The sequence below is a fragment of the Gavia stellata genome, chromosome 1 (assembly GCF_030936135.1).
Source record: "Gavia stellata isolate bGavSte3 chromosome 1, bGavSte3.hap2, whole genome shotgun sequence".
Classification (NCBI taxonomy): Eukaryota; Metazoa; Chordata; class Aves; order Gaviiformes; family Gaviidae; genus Gavia; species Gavia stellata.
In genome coordinates this window covers 29,465,151-29,484,165 of record NC_082594.1, presented here as the reverse complement: position 1 = coordinate 29,484,165, position 19,015 = coordinate 29,465,151, and the positions used below count along the sequence as shown (strand labels likewise).

Here is a 19,015-nt window from a genome sequence, read left to right as displayed (position 1 = left end):
CAGTTTTGTGGGCTTTATACCTCCATTGACTGCAAAAAGCCTTTTCCTTTAATTCTGGACGGGTGGTGACACTGACTTCAACCTCTCTTTGCTCCTCAGCTAGACAAGCTTTTTAAGTGTTGTTGCATAAGCAATAGTCAGGCACTCAGTTAATCAAATCAAGCTTTATTCCTGTGAATTCCTATACCAACATATAAAGTTCTGAGCGAACAACTGATACCTGTATACAGCTTAAGCAGCTGTGAATGGAAAAATTACTGCTTACATAAACTTCAAAAGGTAAACTCTCAAAATGCCTATCATCTGTTTCTGCCACCAGCTTCTTACTGCACGTTCAGTTCTAAATATCCTGCTTCTCTTGAAGCTTCAACGTTTGTATTAAAAACTGCAACCATCATCAGCTTTAAAAAATGAAAGCAAAAACAAATCTAAGAAATAGATTGAAGTATCCCACTGATGTGGAATCAGTTCTCATCTTTTCGTAACTATTAGAAATGTATACAAATATACTATTTTTCTTGGGTAGACAACTTTGAAAAGAAGGGGAAGTCTAACAACTCTTAAAGCCTTACCCTCACACCTTAGTTATTTAAACATTTGGCATAAATTCCTTTTAAAGTACTGATGATGTACAGTATTACTGCCCCTAGTGTACTGGTCAATCAAGGTAAATTGGTGCAACAGACACTGAAGATTCTTCAGCCCTGCCCTGCTTGTAACTGCTTTTTCTCATGGGAGTATGAAAGGGAGATGCACAGTTCCTGCTGTATGTAAAGGCCGGGGAAAGCAAGAAGAGCTTGTGAAACTGCAGCAAGTACCTTTCATCAAAGAGGCTGTAATAGTGCAGTGGAGTAGCCAGTTTAAGTACACGCTGGCTACACTGCAAGAGGCAGCAGGTATTGAGATGCTTTTATCTATGCCTAAAGATTTTTTCCTGCTTCTGGGGCCTGAAACAGAAACTGTAACATGCAAAACTGAGCTGTTCCAGCTGTGACTGTTGTCGGTCACTCACAAGCTGTGGTTGCTGTGACAAGTTGCTCATCACTATGCAGCTCTGACAATCTTGGTGGGTAAAAGAGCTCTGCTAACTCCAGAGGGCAGCTTGTCTGTGCCTTCCACCAGCATGCAGACAACATCCCTCTGTACAACTCCAGGCCTGAGTCATGAAGTGTGGTGCTCTGAGCCCTGCTTTACCTTCTCCCAGGATAGGCAGTAGCTGCTTCTTACAAAGCAAAGCATGCTTGTATAAAGAACATACTACTTCAAGGATAAAAGTGGCATCTAGAAATAGGTGTTATTGCATCATTTTGGATAATACCAACTGCATGTTTAGTCAAGTAACATGACAAAGCAGGCAAGCCCTCCAGGGCTGAAGGTAATACTAACTATCCAGTCATATGAGCTTTTTCCACTCAGCTGAAGAGGCACAGCAAGTGGCAGGACTCCAGCCCACGTAAGTGCGTGCTACACCACGGAGACCATGGTGTCAGTTGTCTTTAAGAACTCATTCTGGCTTTCTGCTCCTCTTCAGCTTCCTGTCCTTCAAGCATATAGACTCATTCACATCAAGGTGACCCAAACAGGAGCCCATACAAAGTTACAATTCTGTGCTCAAGCCAGCAGCTATTTCCAGCAGTCTCCCTTAAATTGTGTTTAATTCAGCAGCGCTTAGCATACTCCAGCACTTCTTGAAAGGATTTAGAAAATAATAAAATGCTGCCTTGACTCCTTAAACCCAGTAACTATGTGTTTTTATCTCCAATGCAGGCATATCTCAGGCTCTAAGTCATACAAGTACAAGGTAGGGGGTGAACACTTCCTACTTTTATAAGCCCATTCACTGGGATGGAGTACACAAGTCAAACAGTAACTGCCATGACCTTGGAAAGGCACAGAGCAGAAGGGAGCTGGAGAAGGGCAGGGGTCTAGCTGAGGGATATGTACAAGTCAGCCATACTCGGCAAGATGAGACAGGACTGCTGTTATTTTGAGTCAGACACTTGCCAGCAACAACTGGGAAAGTTCACCACCACAGCACAGATTTTCAAACAGTGCTTTGGCTTAAACAAATCACAGCCTACTGCTGCATGTTACATTAAACCCCACAGGTCAACATAAGTCTTTTTAGCACCATTACAGGTCAGGAAAATACATTTATGACATGCGATGTACCTAGTGCAGAATCTGCAAGTTGGGGATAGTTCTGCTGGTCCAATTCAAGCAGCATGTCCACACCTCTACAAAATCACCTGAATTTAAAAGATTACAAATCCTAAACTGGAGTCAAGTTCCTAAAATTAGGTCACTGATTTGGCCCTGCTCAGACCACGATGTGATCTACAAGTTTTTGATCATTTATTTAAATAATCCTTAAACAACTTTTTGTTCTCCATATGCTAGAAGGTATCAGTAAGAATCTATTTGTTTCATCATAAGTTTCCGGCTGTACTCATAGGCAAGGAACAGCGCCCCATTGGCCAGGAATGCACGGATCATAGTTGGCTTTAGTCCAGAATACAAGGCAAGTACACCTGGAAATGAAATCAGAGCCAGTTAGCAATTTATTAAATTGCCTGCTTGCATCAACAACTCTGTTTTTACCTTTAAAAGATACTGAGGTAATGCTTCTGCTTAGAGGAGCATGCACACACAGAGAGCTGAACTCACTGGTGTAGCTGCTAACCACAGTGTTACTGGATATTGATATAGAAGGTGTAGCTAGAGCTGTAACATGAGTTTAGCCATTTAAGTGCTTATGTTAAACGCTTCTCTCAGGTATGACAGGGTCTTCAGAAGGCTACCTGGGTTATCTGAGGATACAGTTCACAGCAGCTGTACCACAGCTGGCAAGGGGACAGAAAGAACAGCAGGACTGTGTTGGAGCTGTGTCCCAAATCTGACTCCTGCTCTGATGAGTATCTTCCCTAGCAACAGGGCCAGGATTCATATCTGCTGCCACGTACGTTCTTACACCATCTTCTGAAATGCCTGGCACAGGCCTTTTCCAGAGATGAGGCAGAGGCGCATGCCCCAAGTTGCCAGGCTAGATTGATAAATCAATCCTAACAGGCCTCAGTCAGGCATGTATTAACTTCTAGAGGTGAAGAAAAATTCTGTACTGAACTTAACCGGTTCCTTCAATTTTCTTGAATAGGTTTGGTCATGCGTAATGGAGCTCATTCCTTTATCTGCTTTTAATGCATACTGAGCTTTTGCTAGCTTTAAGTGAATTGTCTCCTGAACCAATAGGCATGGCAAATGCAGTAGGTCTCAATTTCTAGATTCCAAGCTTTCCAGACTACATGAAGCATCAATATTTGTTTGTTAGAAACAGTTGTTGTCTGTCTCCAACACATTATCAGTGGACTGGATTTCTTAAGCAATTTTTGGTATTGGAGGGTATAGATTTCAATCTGCAGCCCTGCAGATTCAGTTGATACACTGCATACTCACCTTCAGTTCTCACAACAGTTACAAATGTTCCCATAAAGCCTGCCTGTTTTCCAGCCATTGAAAGAACCTGAATTCTAGATTTGACACAGTCCACAGGATACACAGCAATCCACAGACAGCTGCCTCCAAAACCTCCGCTTAGTAGCAAAGGAATGGGACCTAAAGTTAAGAAATAAGCTTTTATACTCACCACCAAATATTCACCAACATAAGTATCACATTATTTCATCTACAGAAGTCAGAACACAGAGGAACCTGCTTATGACAAAAGAGCAGGTTTTGGTCTGCTCCCCCACAAACGTTTAAGTTAATTTTAAGCCACTGGTAAGCTGCAAGTCTAACCAGGAGCTCAAAGGTTATAAGGAGTGCCTCTTAAGATTATTGGCCATGCTAGAAAAGCGTAACTCGGAATTCTGTTTTGACTGTATTAACTAAATTAACTCCACTCCTTTCATACTTGTAATCACTTTCCAGTGCTAACTGTGAAATGGTTTAGAGTAACATCACATAGTGTCACTAATCACCTATAGAGATTATCTGGTACAGTGAAGTTATTTTGTGATTAGTTATTTTTCATGATTCAACCTCATTTTGTGTTTCAGATCAGATGTTTATAAACATTTTGCAGACCAGAATGCATGCAGCTGAAATCTTAACTCCCAGCAAGACAAAGTTTGATTGTGCAGTGTTTCAACAGGAGACAAGCAATCTTTATTCTGGCATCTCCTTGTTTTTTCATGTCTAATTTTCAATCTCAGTGTTCTCTTACTATCATTGTAATGACAACTAATGGTCAGCATACATTTCAGCATATACTTGAACATACAGTTCAAGAGAATACAGCTAAAGGTGTCAAAGTTGCTCTAAACAGCTGCTGAAATGGAACAGTTCAGAGTTGCATTACACTGTAGAGTCAGATATTTAAGTAGCTTTGTAATATTACTGTTAGTTCACTGTATTTATTCTCCATCTACAATACATCCTGCTTCATTGGAAAGTGGTCACTTCAATAATTCATTACTATATATACACAAAATGCTGACCTCCATATTCTGTATGTCCAGTTTCCTTTGTTTTACATGTATTTTACAACCGCTGTGCATTAAAAGTGTATCTCCCTCCCTTACGTCCCCCACGACAGCATGCTAGAATCCACCTGGAAAAAGGAGTACCATACCTAATTCATCTTTTGATCTCCCAGAGGCAAAGAAGGTCCGGCTCAGTTCATACCCTCCAAAGAAGAAGAAATAGCCGGGGACTTCCCGCAGCAAAGTGCTTGACAGGCCACGGTAAAATCCAAGGGGACCATCCTTTTGAATAACACCCTTCACTACTGACCAAACTGTACTGATAGAGAGGTTGATCCAGTTAGTGATGCTTAATAGCCAGACAGTAAGAAGGTTACAGAACAAATAAGCAACTGCAGCTACAATTAAGGGTTAGATCCATTGTGTAGACAACAGGACTCAAATAAGACTTAGAACAAGATCCTGCCAGGAGCCCTTCACTGGCACCCAGCTTTACTAGCGCCCAAAAGATCACCACGCTGCGACCCTCCCAGCCACAACTCGTCTCTGGTTAACAGTGCACTACAAATGTGACACTGAGCCAATACAGAATTAAAAATAATAAACGCACATAGAAGGGTTTCAGAGATACTGGGCAGGGTGTATACTTACTTGTGTCCCTGGATTATCTTTCCTGACAACTGCATTTCATGCATGGCCTGCAACCGGCACTTCACCAGCTCTGTGGGACAGAGGACAAGGGTGGCAAAGGCAGAGGCGAAGGAGCCTGCAGCAGCATTCTGCAGATCACTGCAAGAGAGAAACTGCAGAGGGTATTTGAGCACTGATCTTCAGTGCAGTGGAGCCAGTGCACCAGCAATCAGCTTCCTGAACCTATACTCTAAATATCATGAAGAAAAACTGACGGACAGTTTTGGGGGAGAGAGTCTCAAAGGAAACAAGCAGTTACTTGAACTTCGGAGATGAAAAAACTAGCTCACCCCATCTTCATATACAACTCAAATACATCCATTTGACAGGCTTTCAGTGGAAGATGCTAGAAATCTGAAACCAAGGCACAATGGACCACTATAATCCTTCTATGGATGTGCTGCCATGAATGCAACCATGTGAATCGGAGATAGCGCAGACTAACATAAACCACACCACTTGAACAGGACAGCACTGTCATCTGCACTGACTCACAGTATTCCAAAACTGGGATTTACTTTGAGGTGGTGTTACACATATCGCAAAGTCCAGGCTGCTAAACTGCCAGGACTCAAAAGGATGGTACTCCAGGATCGTACTGCTTTGTGATACACTTTAAATGGGCTCCTACAGACACTGGTGTGTGGGACAGGAGCTGCACAATAGCACAGAACAAGTGGAGCTTCTCTTTTCTTTCAGAGCCTGGGGAGTCAGCACAGCAGAGACTGACCTCACTGCTGCACAGAAATTCTTTCCATACATAGGAGACGTTTGCCCTGTGCCCAGCAGTGTATCAGAGATTAAAGCTACAACTTTTCACCTTACAGAAGCATCACGAACTAAAGTTGTGACATGAAGCAAAGGTTGTGACATATTCAGATATGGCAGTGACAAGAACTGTCAAAGTGGAAGAAATCAGCAACTGGCTGCAGAGCAGCAACTGAATAATATGCAGTAAATAAGCGGCAAGATTGATTGCACAACCCTCTTGCAGCACACAAAGCTTGGCTTAACAAGGATCTGAGATGCAACCTAATAAAGTTCAAGACAGAGCAAGGCAGAGTTAAAAATACAGTATGCGGCTGAGCCCTGCAGTCATTAAGCTATGAGCTAGAGCAAGGCAATAAGGTTACACACTAGGATAAGAAAATATGGAAGAGATGCCCTAAAACTATGCACTGAAAGCTCCACAGGATCCTTTCTCCTTCAGGGGAGAAAAACCCCAGATGCTATCAGACTTGAAAAGAATTCTGACACATGTACACAAAAGACTAGATTTAGCCATAATTCAGATCTTTTCTACTTTAGCCTGTTGATGTTTAGTTCTACATACAAAAATTCAACTACACCCACTGTTTAGGCTTTGGTCTTTAATATAGTGAACCTCATTGCAGAAGCAATAAGCCTTGAACCCTGTTGAAGTTCCCTCTCAACTCAAAATGCCTAATTCAGTATTTTTTCTGAGTGGGAGAGTTTTGATCACACAGCACAGGCGCAAGAATCATCTATTCTTACACTGCTGCTTCTTCTATAAAAGGCGTTTATCTTGTTTTTCAAAGAAAATAACCTGTTGAAGATGACGAGTCACGTACTGAGAAAGTCAAACTGAGGTGAACAGGGATAATAGTTCTCCCAGTTTAGACTTTGACACAGAACGAAATCAGTTCAGTTGGACTAAATGGGCATTTAAAGACAAACAGAATTTAGCACTTCTCTTTCCATTTGGTGGTCTCAGTTTAGACTTTAGCATGGAATGAAACCAGTTTGGTTGGACTAAATGGATGTTAAAAGATAAATGGAATTTAGCACTTCTCTCTCCATTTGTTTTCTTTTTGACTCATGCCTCAGTGGCATGTGTTCCTTTAAGTGGAAAAAGTGTTGTTCTGTAACTGTCCTTGTAACTGTTTTGCAAGGCTTCACACACTGACCAGAGTATCCCTAAACACAGACAGGGCCAGGCAAGTTTATTTCCAAGCCATTTAAAGGTATTACTGAAAACGTAACTAAGCAAAACCAAACTATTATAGCTGGTTTTGAGAAATCTCAAACACCATGAAATAATGAAAAAGTGACAAGCAACTGCTCAGATATTGGTAAGAAAAATGGTCAGGTTTACCTCAGTTTGCAACTTCATGCATTTTCTTCTTCAGGCTAAGACAATTTTTAAACAGCAGAGGCAATGAAGGTAATTATAGTTCCTTACTTGTCATGTCTGGAGGATAGCCACCTCATTATGGTTTCTTCCCTCCCCTGCAGCACACTATAAAGGCTTCTCAACTCTTCCACAATGAGAACGGGTAGAGACATCCTGGACAGACCCACATATACTCAGGGCACCACTGCAGACCATGTCAACACAACTCTCATACGTGCATCTCATAAGATGCGCCCACAATGATCCACATGAAGAGACCACAGGAGCAGCACCAAGGGAGAAATCTTTCCAGTAAACTAAATCCTTTAGTGTTTTGTCCTAGTACAGCCACGCAGTCATACTATTTGCTCTTCAGTCAACAATGAATTAAACAGCTCTCCTGGATCTGAGAAGTATCAATACCTGACCAAGGAAAGAAGGGTCAGATGTCAGAGGCATTTGCTATTGCTACATATTCAAATTACACTCCCATTCTGTACCCTGCTCCAAAGATGTGGAGTAGTACACCTACGCATACTGTCTGAAAGTTTCCTGCACCACCTCCCATTCATACACCCTAAACATGCTGTTTCAGTCACTTAAAGAGGTCCCAGGACCTCTGCAAATCGGTGGTCTACCTCGCAGGAGGGTCACAAAAGATCGTTAAGAAGCGAAGGATGTTGTTGGTAAGTCTACCTCTTACGTTTTAGTGGGTAAAAAAAAGATAAGGGGTCTGTAAGCTGAGCAAGCAGAAAATCTCTCATCTAAGAAAGCAGTAAAAAAGGTGGAAACAATTCTGTCTCAGCTGAGAGGTCTTAACTATGAGAAAACAGTGAAAGACAATGCAAGTAGAGAGCAATTAATATGTTTCTTCATCGCTTCATATTCCCTCATAGCACGCCTCGGTCTTAAGATACAGCACATCTTAACATATGACAGGAGAACATGTCACGTAATGCCACTTTTAGATACTTGTCTTGCACTTAGGTAGCTACCCATGTCATGTCAGAGACCTCAAATGCAGAATGATGGCCTCTCCAGCTACTTCCATTTGGAGACAGACTTGACAGAGGCAGAACAAAGCTATTAATAAAAAGCTGAATGAGGTTAACCTTGTGTTACTCTTTGAATGAATGGAGTTAGGACAGTATGAGCAATCTTTTACACATTGGGGAGCATCACATGGATGGAAAAGGTGCAGCTACTCTCAGTGCTGCACAGAAGACATACCTTGAGAATTGTTTAACAGTAAGGCACACTGAGACTGCTGGACCACTGACAGCTCTAAAGTGATGCACCTGGAGAAAAACCATCCTAGCTAGAAAAAGATTATCATTGTTATGCCAGTGCATAAATCCACAACTTGTTCACACCCTGAATACTCTGCACTGCTCTGGTCTCATGAGCTCAAACCCAGATGCATTAGAATTACAAGAGTTTCAGAGAAAGGCAACAAGGACAATTAAAGGAACAGCTCCTGAGTGCTCACTGACTAGGAGGGCTGGGATCCTTCCACCTAGGAAAAGGCTCAGGTGGGGAGAAGGGGCACAGAGCAATGGATAGAGGGTCTACAAAATCCCAAGTGGCATAGAGACAGTGGCTAAGGACCAACTGCCTCTTCCAGTTACAGAATTAATGATTATCACCTGCAGAACTCCCTGCCAAAGTGTACCACAGATGCAAAGAACTTACAAGAATTTGAGGGGAGGCTGGACAAGTGCTTCAAAAGAGATCCAAAGTCACTGACTGGATCAAACCAGGCTCAAGATACCCTCTGAACTAAGAACACAGCTGGCAGAGGACTCAGTCAATACTAAACACTTTCTCTTTCCTTGAGAAACCACTTACTGCCAGTACTGTAGATAACACACTATGCAAAATTAGACCCTCAGTCTAACCACCATTACATTCAAGCTTTTGAAACTTAAATAAGTAAGTTTTTAAAAGCAAGGCAATATTAGAAAAGTGTCCTTTCCCCTTAGTATGCCTCCCTGTAAGAGGAACGATTACTTCCCCTGCAAAATCAGAACAACATAGAGATAAAGAGAATTCCAACTTTCAGGTGTTGCAGTGCTCATTCCCTTTGGTAAGATGTTCCAGGTGTTGAATATTCCAATTAAGTTGTGATCATCTAAACCAGCCAGCTGCAGTGACAAGTAGATGGCTCTGTTGTAGTTAAGACACTATATCCTAGCACAAAGGTCTATATTCCAAAATTTACTACACTGCATACTGGCAGAGGGGGGCCTGGGACATCAGTTGCACCCTGACAATACAGTATTTGCAAGTGGCATTTGCATGACTTTTTATTTATTTTAAAACACAAAATAGTTTTCTATTACTAACCTGAGCTTTGTTTTCCTGTCTACTCCAACAATTCTTCTCACAATTTGTTGGCAAAATCCATAGCACATGAACAGAACGGAGTTCTCCGCGATGTTGGCTACAAGCGCTGGTGTGGTTCCCTTGTAGAAGCCTCGAAACCCCACTTGCTTATAGGTCTTCACAAAACAGTCAACAATTCCTTTGTACATGTCGGGGAACGTCTGCATCTTCACCTTTGCGGTGTCGAAGGGCTGGCCAGTCACCACGCATGCTGTCCCACCTAAGCAAGCAGTGGGAGTTAAGAGGGTGGCTGAAGGTTATCACAACTGAAACACCTATACACAAACAGCACTATTAGGAAAATCATGCAGAAAGCAAAGATGAATTAATTCTCCACATGAAAAGACAAGCGCACTGATTTTAGCACAATGGCATCAATTGTCAGTGGTGAATTTAGTTGCCCGAAGAAAAAAATATCAGGCATAAGAGCAATAAAAGCTTGATTCTCATTAAACATTTCTTTACCTTACTAAAAGCAAGCATCTAAATGAATCGGTTCATTCACATAAACAGGTACTGAATTAGAGGTATTGTTCTGCAATCAAGTCACCTATGTTAATGAGTTAAGCAGCGTATTCCCTTGCTCATTAATGCAGTGGTTCAGAAGCCATCTGATTTTATGTTCCAATAATAACAAAAAAATGAAAGATTTGTAATCAAGTGAGACAAAGATTCCTCCAGGACAAGAGCAACACCACTGAGAGAATGCTAAAACTGATGATATATTATAAACCGATAATCAAAGACTCAAGCCCTTTACTTCAAAACTACAAATGATTCTTATGTACATTTATTCCCACATACTGGAAGAAAGTGTCCAGTATAAGCTGAAAAAGGGCAAAAAGGCAAAGTTTCTCAACGTGTTATCTTTTCCAAACAGAACTGCAAGGTCAATACCCTGAAAACTTGTGAGATATTTCCATTGATGTCATGAATAACCACTTTGCCCACAGTGCAATGTTCTTCTATAAGATCTAACTCATTTCAGTAGTCTGCAGAAAGAGCTAACGTCACACTTTTTCAGCAAGAAATACAGGTATACACTGACAGCAATCTATTAGAAGCCAATACCTAACAGGAAGCATATGGTAGGTGTACCTTATATAGGCTTTCTGGTTTTGCTTTTTTAGCAAGAGAGAAGAATCATCCTAAAACAGAAGCTGATCTTTAACCAAAGCACAGTTGACATGCATATACCTTAAAGAGGGCAACTTAACAAGGTGTTTTTTCAGCTATGAAATGGAAGTATTTATCTGTAAATGCAGATAATGTAAAGAAACTGAAATAGAAACAAATGTGTGAATCCAATTAAGATCAGTTATTTTTCTTCTAAGTGGGGAGAAGAAAAGTAAGCAAGTGTTTGTTTAACCAGGGTTATTTTCAATCGATTTTATTCTTTGCAAGTACATTTGTATTACATCGTTAATGCTCCTCTGCAAAGACATACTTCAGGCCTTTAAGAGGAATTCAAGATCTAGCTGCCATAAAACCTCATCCTCAACCAGATGGATCATTAAAAGCTTCAGAGCAAATCACGCAAGGAAGCATGAAGAGCTTCTTGCTCCGGGAGGGATAACCAAGGAGAGAAGTAGGTGACTCAAACCAGTAACATCCATGTGAGCCTCAGATGAAAAGCAGAGCTGGAAAGGCTCAGCCAATGCTACTTGCAGGCAAGTCAGGTAGATATTAACCTGCAGGACAAATGCTAGGCTCCTGTGTAAAGGTAGACATAAAACATCCACAGGTCGTAAAATAATGGCTGTTGGAAGAAGCCCAAGAAAACCAGGAAAGGTCTTCGGATTGCAAAGCTGAAAAATTGGGAGTTGACTGTGAACAGCTGATCCAGAAAGAGGAAGGGCTCTCCTTACACTGTCATTGGTGGTAGCACAAGAAGCCCAGTAAATCACGGCAATGGACTTTGTAAACCTCAAGGTAAAGACCAAGAGTCCCAGTTAATATCTAAAATATTAAAGAAAAAAATAATTCTTCCAGCCAGCAGGTTACACATCTGCTGGAGGAACTAGCTGTTTGCACCTCGAATACTGTGTTCAGTTGTGGGCCCCTCACTACAAGAAGGACATGGAGGTGCTGGAGCGTATCCAGAGAAGGGCGACGAAGCTGGTGAGGGGTCTGGAGCACAAGTCTTATGAGGAGCGGCTGAGGGAACTGGGGCTGTTCAGTCTGGAGAAGAGGAGGCTGAGGGGAGACCTTATCACTCTCTACAATTACCTGAAAGGAGGTTGCAGAGAGGTGGGTGTTGGTCTCTTCTCCCAAGTGATGAGTGATAAGACAAGAGGAAACGGCCTCAAGTTGTACCAGGGAAGGTTCAGACTGGACATTAGGAAAAACTTCTTTACTGAGAGTGGTGAGACACTGGAACAGGCTGCCCAGGGAAGTGGTGGAGTCACCATCCCTGGAGGTGTTCAAGGAACGTGTGGACGAGGCATTGTGGGACATGGTTTAATGGGCATGGTGGTGTTGGTTGATGGTTGGACTTGATGATCTTACAGGTCTTTTCCAACCTTAGTGATTCTGTGAAATACACTTTCTAAAGAGTGCAGACATATGTAACACAGAAACGGGCACTATTAATGAACACAGGTAATACAAAGCAAGTATGTGGAATGTGTATGGAAAATAAATACTAGAGGAACAGTAAAACTATCTATTGCAGCAGAAGTAGCTAAGAAAAAGAACACAAACAATGATTTAGGATTACTGAAGTCATGTTGAAAGACGTCTGAATTCCTTTATCTTATCTGAAGGAAGGAGAACTACACCAGAGGAGAAAACAACATAATAACTAGTTCTAGTATCTTCTAAGCTCTACTGCCAAAAACCAGGCAAACCTCAAGTGCATGCCCTGTTAGCCTGAATGTGGACATGCAACAGTATCAGCAAGCAATGGATTTCTAAGCTAATGCTTGTTTCCAGCTCTTGTAGTAGCCAAGATGAGACACATCAGACTCAGAAAGACAAATTCCTAAGCCAGAGTGCTCCACTGCTCTGGATGTCAACAGCAGCATTCCTGAGCTGAAGTACCAGGAAGGAAAGCAATCACACCTCCCATTTAAGCACCTGGGAACACCTGCAAAACCATAAGGAACTGCACAGATATTAAGTTGCTACTTTGGGAAATAGAGCAGATATAATAGCTATTCTTTACTGAGGACCCAAAACCCAAAGAGAATGAACAGACTAACAGAAACGTATTTTTTTCTAAGGCAATGAAGGAATAACAACAGAAACTTCTCTTCCCTTGCAGAGAAACGGGGTGCTGTCTAGTCAGTAACATATTTTGCAAAGGCTAACAAAGCAGGTATTCACTGGGCAAAATGTGGCGGCAGACGAAATGCTTTATGAAGGTGACACATTGGACTCATGTTATCTGTCACCCCTTGCTTTCTCACTGCACTAAGGTTAACTCCACTCTGAAAAATTACCTCAAATAACCACCCCTGAACACACTTAACACCATTAATACTGTCATATTCACAGCATTAACACTGTCATAAAAGGACTGACTGTAATAGCTATTGTATAGGAAAGAAAAAACATGGAATTGTTTAAACTGGTTACAACAGTACATTAGACAAATCTTTCCTTCCATCTTTTCTGTATAAACATTGTCAGCTTAGAAATGTCAAAAAGACCCCTTTTCCCTGGTAGAGTTAAAAACCAGTTCATACCTCAGCCACAGACATTACCAACATGGTAATGTCAGCAAGACAATGCAACTGTTTCCATATTTGTAACTGTCACAACTGGTCCAACAAAACTTTATAGCACAGACTAGACTGAAGAGGAAGTTAGTTAAGCAAATTCATCATCATCAGTCCTACTACTGAGCTTGCCAGCTTTTAAAGATTCACACCGGGATGTTGGCTGAGCCTATAACCCTTCAGATAGCCTCCTGTCCATTTCAATTAGAGAGGGTTCATGTGACAAAAGCAGCACCTCAATCACTCACGCACTGTTTAAGTTCATTCCAAAACTCTACTTGTGAATGATTCTTAAACTCACATAAGCATGAGAACTGACACTGAAACTTAAATCTCCTTCTGGAAAATTATTAATCTGAAATAAGGGTTACACTGTTTGGCAGGGGTTTCACCAGGGAGAAGTGACAGTGATGCAGTTACAACATCAGCTGAGGTCAGCTGCTTCACCTCCATATCCTTAAAATACAGAAGGTGAGGGTTTTTATAGCAACAGGAAACTGCTTTTACATTTGTCAAAGGTATAAAAACTGTCCCTCAGAAGTGTTGTGCAATTAAGTTCTCTCCAGCATTACCTGCAGCTCCTGCCGTGAGGTCAATAGCGGCCTGAATAGCAGAGTTGATCCTCATGCTTCACACTTGTTTATCAGTTACTCCAGACTGAAGACTCCTGTTTCCTGGCAGGTGTTGAGACACTTGCCTCCTGAGGGAAGAGAAAAACGAAGCATACATAATTTACAACAACAACTCTGACAGGCGAAAGCATCACACGAATGCTTTCACTTCCACTCTTCCATATAGCTTGTTCTAAACCATTTAAAGACAGAAAATGCTTGTCCCCAGGACTGAGATGTAGCATATTTGTATTTTGACTGACTAGTTTTGCTGCATTAGGCAAGTCCTCTGGAGTATCACTGCCCAGCTTCAGATTACTTGGGCTTTCCAGCTTCTAGTCTCCTTTCTATTGATTACAGAAGCACAGTCTCCATCAGGTGTCCAAGGCTAGCTAGCACAAACATTCCCCCCACCTCCCTGTCTCAGCTCCCCACCTATAAAGCAAAACAGAATTGCTCTCCTCATGGTGAACAGCAGCTAAGAAAACTGTATTCATGATGATACAGGCACATTAGGTATTTCTACGTGGCTCTCAAAAGAGTAGAAAAGGAATGAATACGAACATCTAGAATTGTGTCTGACTATCATGTTCTCAGTGCAAGTCCCCCACACACCAGCATATTATAAATAAGAATTACACCTTATCTCTCAGGAAGGCAGCTGGAAAGCAGATATACAAAGGCGACACTTTCAAATAAAACATTCAAATGAATTCAGTTCTCAAGTTTGCAGCAAGGTGATTTTATTGGGCAAGCAGTTAAAACAAGCTTGCTTATTCAGAGTAAGATCACTGAGCCAAAGATCTCCCACTGTTTCAGAACAATGTTGCCGAGCTATACACTTGGCTGGCGGTGCTGTCAAAAAAGTTGCATGAGTCTTAAAAAACACACAAACACACACGAATCAGCCCTTCATTGACTGTTAAGCTTGTCTTCAAGCAGAATACATCAGTAAACAGAACATTTTTCATTCTTCTACCTACTTCAATGCTTCTTTTGAAGCCTGTTGTCTCCCAGAATATGTTTTGGAGTAATATGAATGGGAAACAATTTCCAGTAGGCTACATTGAAAGAATAATTAAAAAAACCCCACACTGTATGAACCACATCCTTTTTACAACTTTTACGTTACAAGCACAGATACTTGCACAGAAGCAAGGCTTTAAGAAAGCCTGTCTCTAAACAGATTTATTATTCCTGAAACTTAAAAACGACAGTAGGCCAAATACCGTCACTCAGTAACTTCACGCGTCCAATCTGTTTACGATGCGTTGCAGGAATCTGAACATAATGGGTTTAAAAAAACCCAGTCACTACTCTTGTAATAAATGACACTAATACACGCTACTTCAAAATTGCAGTTACAGATTTGAACTGTTTCACTACTGACAGCATAGTATACTAGGTGTTATTTCAAAACAGAGGCTCCAAGACCAAGTTACACTTCATTATCCTATATACCTCATTAGTGTTCACACAGCACTCCACAGTTTTACTTCTCATTTAGAGGAAGAAAAGAACAACAGATTAGCAAGACAGCCTCTAAATGAAGGGAATTACTAGAGAGCAACAATTGCCTGCCTTCAGTAAAATGTACACTGCTTGCATCATGCTGAGTACTTATCAACTTGTGCCAGTCCCCAACGGGAGCACATGCCAAATCACCCACAGATACCCACTGAAACATTGGCAGCAGAAGGAAAAAACAGAGATGCCTATAAAAATATGGAAGTTTTAAGAGTCAAGGCAGTTTAGTTTCCTGATCCGTAAGAGCACACTGCCACTTTCAGAAGATTTAAGGCTTAGTCAAAACTACACCGGTATTCTATATGTACATACCTTCCCTCCTATTTTTTTCTTATTTGTAAGAGTAGATTAAAAACTGCTTGTAGATAGGCAAGGCAACAACAACTCCGTTACTTCCAAAGCAAATCCAAGCCTCAAACCTGGAACACAAAAGCATCAGTTCACGTAACAGGTCCCGCAGAGTCCTTCACCCGCAGCCCCAGTTGTTATTCTCTGCTGATGCATTCTTCAAGCACTAAGCAGACGAACCCAGAAGGTAGCACTGCTCCTTACAAGAGCCCGCAAAGGCAGGCTGTAACTCCAGCTCTCCCAAGGTCAGAGCAGGCCGGCACTCCAGCAGCAGCAGAGCAACACCGGGGCTGCCCGCGGCAGGCTGTCACACGTGCTCACGGCCGGTGCAGAGCTGGACTCCTCACCAGCCAGACCGCCCGCTCCAGGCTGGGCAAAGCCGAAGGGCGGCCTTCCTTAGGAGAGGAAGGCTCCGGCTGTAATGGCGGTAACCCCCTGTTCCCAGAACACCCACCCACTCTGAGCAGCAAAGCCCCGGCCTGCGCTTGCCAGGGCAGCGCGGGGAAATGGCAAAGGCCTGCGGGGCAGGAGGCCGCCTAAGCCCGCGCCGCCCCCGGCCCGACGCCTCTCCCGGGCGGCTGCACGCAGCCCACAGCCTCCCGAGGGGCCGCGCACCGCTGACCCCGAGGCCGCGTCGCACGCGGGCCCGCCCGCCAAAGCCTACAGGCCGCGCGGCAGCCCGGCTCCTGCCCGGGGACCCCGCCGAGCCGAGCCGAGCCGAGCCGAGCCGAGCCGAGCCGAGCCGAGCCGAGCCGCTCGCTCCCGCCCGCCCATGGAGAGGGCAAGGCGGCAGCCACGGGCCGGCGCCTCAGCTCACCGTAGCACGCCGCCCGCGCGGGCGGCCCCCCCCGCCCCGCCGCCGCTGCCCCTATATAGGCGGCCGAGGGAGGCGGGGCGGCCCCCCCGCGGCCCCGGGGAAGACGCGGGCCGGGGAGGCGTTGGGCGGGCGGCGGGGCCGGGCCGGGCCGGGCGGCGGCCTGCGGTGCTCCCGGCGGCGAGAGGCGGTCCTGGGAGGGCGGGGAAACGCCCAGCGGCCGGCTTGGCTGCGGGGCGGGGGTCGGGGGCAGGGCTTTGGGGTCCCCACAAGTAGCAACTGCAGCACCGTCCCTGCCCCGCTCCCCATCCGAAACCCTGTGGCCTGGCAGGGGCCGCGGAGCCCCGGGTCGAGGCGGCCCTGAGACCCCCGCCCGGCGCTCGGGCTCGCTGCTGGCACGGCCCGCGGCGGGGTGTGGACGTGGTGGTAGTGGCTGTGAGGGCCGCAGGCGGGCGGCTGCTGCTGCTCAGGTCGGATACCGCATCGTCCTCATTTTTTCCCCCAAAAAACCCGTGATTGGTGGGCTGTGTTTAAGCTTACTGAGCAGGATTTAACTGAATTTATAAATTAGAACCACAATATCTTTTTGTTTTGGTTGGGCGGGTGTTGGTTTTTTTTAAAGAAGGATTTATTTAGGAATTAAGTATCCTGAAATAACAACAGCGTGTGTCTACGGGGGAACCACAGCAGAGGTGCCATAACTCCCGACCCAGGTTTTTATCCAGCAGCCACAGCCCGACTAGAGCTTTTTTTATGGCCTCCTGCTAGTTCACAGTATTTGACACATTTTTTCAATGTCATTTGAGCAACGCAGGAGAAGGAAAATTAACCTGTGGCCACCTTTTGGTACTACCTGCCTGAATAACAGTTATGTCCAACAAAAATGACTACTCCTCCTTCCCTAAAATACAAATTTCCCCATTAAGTTTCACACGTGTTAGAGGACTAAGCCATACAGGAGCTATTTTGTCCTTAAAAAATAGAGATACAGCAGTCTAAAAATCTCATATCTAAAGGTATAAAGTTATACTTGACATCTTGGATACTGAGTAAAATAGAAAAAAGGATTTTCTTCTGCCTCTTCAGTTGAATTGAATCGTCAAATAATTGCGGAGATACAAAGTAAGAGGTGTTCCTGTTCAGACGTCTGCTAAAAACTTTAGCTTTGCTTGCACATAAAAGGCAGCAACCTGTAGCACATTAATGTGCTACAAATCGGACATGGACAGACTTTGCAATAGAAAGCAATTTATAAGCAATCCGTAAGCAATTTGCTGCAGATCAACAAGTGACTTCGGCTAAGCTGAGGTGTCACTTTTGTGGTCCTAACTTTTCAGCAATATGAAGTGGAATATGGTGGCTCAATTCACCATGCTGAGGGTTAGTACCACTTTCCTCAGCTGAAACTGTGCAAAAGTCCTTTTTTTCTTCTTCTTCTTTGGATTAGGAATTAATAGAAGTGCTTGCAGTAAGGCTCTTCAGAAGCCATTGCCAGGTGAAAGCAGTAAGACACTGTACAGCCTGTGGAAAGGTAAATTACTACTATCTATAATGTATATCAGTGATCAGTAATATTTGAGATATTCTGCCACAGTAGGCAGTGTTTCTGGGAAGCACTGTACACTTGCAATCTCTGCCAAGCTGCATGTGTTTGCGCGGATTGAGACACACAGACCTACATAATTGAGCTTAGATCCATGGCATTTCCCCTGAAATAAAACTGACCATTCCTACTTTCAAAGCCCAAACCAAGGCAAAAGTATTATAAATACCAGAAAGTTAAATGTACATTTTATCCTGTCACTTTTAATTAATTGTAGACTTCAAATACAGCTGATTTTTCTATGTGGTTATTTTCTCAAAACATTCCTTTTAAATGGTTTGGGGCTATTCTTCAAAATATGACAATCGTTAAGGAAGAGCAGGCTAGGTTATAAATGGTTTTAGAAACAATACATCAAATTGTAAATTACTTTATTGCTTTAATGTAGAAAGAATTGCTGAGTCTGCGGTATACTGTTGGTGAATTAGTTGTGCATCTCAAATGATCTGAAATACTTAGAGATTACTGTTAGTGACAAAGAATTTTGACCTGTGTGCCGACTTCTATTTTAGCAGGACTGCAGCGCTTTTGGAAGATTCAGTTGGTGAAAAATATCTAACCCCTGATGTAATAAAGCTTGCAACTAATATGCCATTAAATCACATGCCCGCCTGCTGTTGCGGTTTGCCAGCTGAAACAACAAGCCTCGAGTATTTCAGAATGCTTGTTCAGAACCACGTTCCTTGGGCAGACCACCAGG

At 43.2% G+C, this 19,015-nt stretch overlaps 1 protein-coding gene across 1 annotated transcript; it reads right to left on the bottom strand.

Moving 5' to 3' along the window:
* Positions 1 to 2,022: 2,022 nt before the first annotated feature.
* Positions 2,023 to 14,095, bottom strand: SLC25A15 (solute carrier family 25 member 15). Its single transcript, XM_009815336.2, has 6 exons — positions 13,985 to 14,095; positions 9,652 to 9,910; positions 5,133 to 5,270; positions 4,631 to 4,800; positions 3,454 to 3,612; positions 2,023 to 2,531 (listed from the first exon to the last, which is right to left on the bottom strand). Exons 1-6 carry the CDS (start codon positions 14,037 to 14,039, stop codon positions 2,407 to 2,409), a joined length of 906 nt encoding a protein of 301 aa, XP_009813638.1. The 5' UTR covers positions 14,040 to 14,095; the 3' UTR covers positions 2,023 to 2,406.
* Between the last annotated feature and the right edge of the window lie 4,920 nt (positions 14,096 to 19,015).

Excerpts from the sequence above, each read along its gene's own strand:
- SLC25A15 (XM_009815336.2), bottom strand. The coding sequence starts at position 14,039 with ATGAGGATCAACTCTGCTATTCAGGCCGCTATTGACCTCACGGCAGGA. Across the intron at positions 9,911-13,984 it reads CCTCACGGCAGGAGCTGCAG|GTGGGACAGCATGCGTGGTG; the intron begins GTAATGCTGGAG and ends CTGCTTGCTTAG. Across the intron at positions 4,801-5,132 it reads AAGATAATCCAGGGACACAA|TACAGTTTGGTCAGTAGTGA; the intron begins GTAAGTATACAC and ends CCTCTCTATCAG.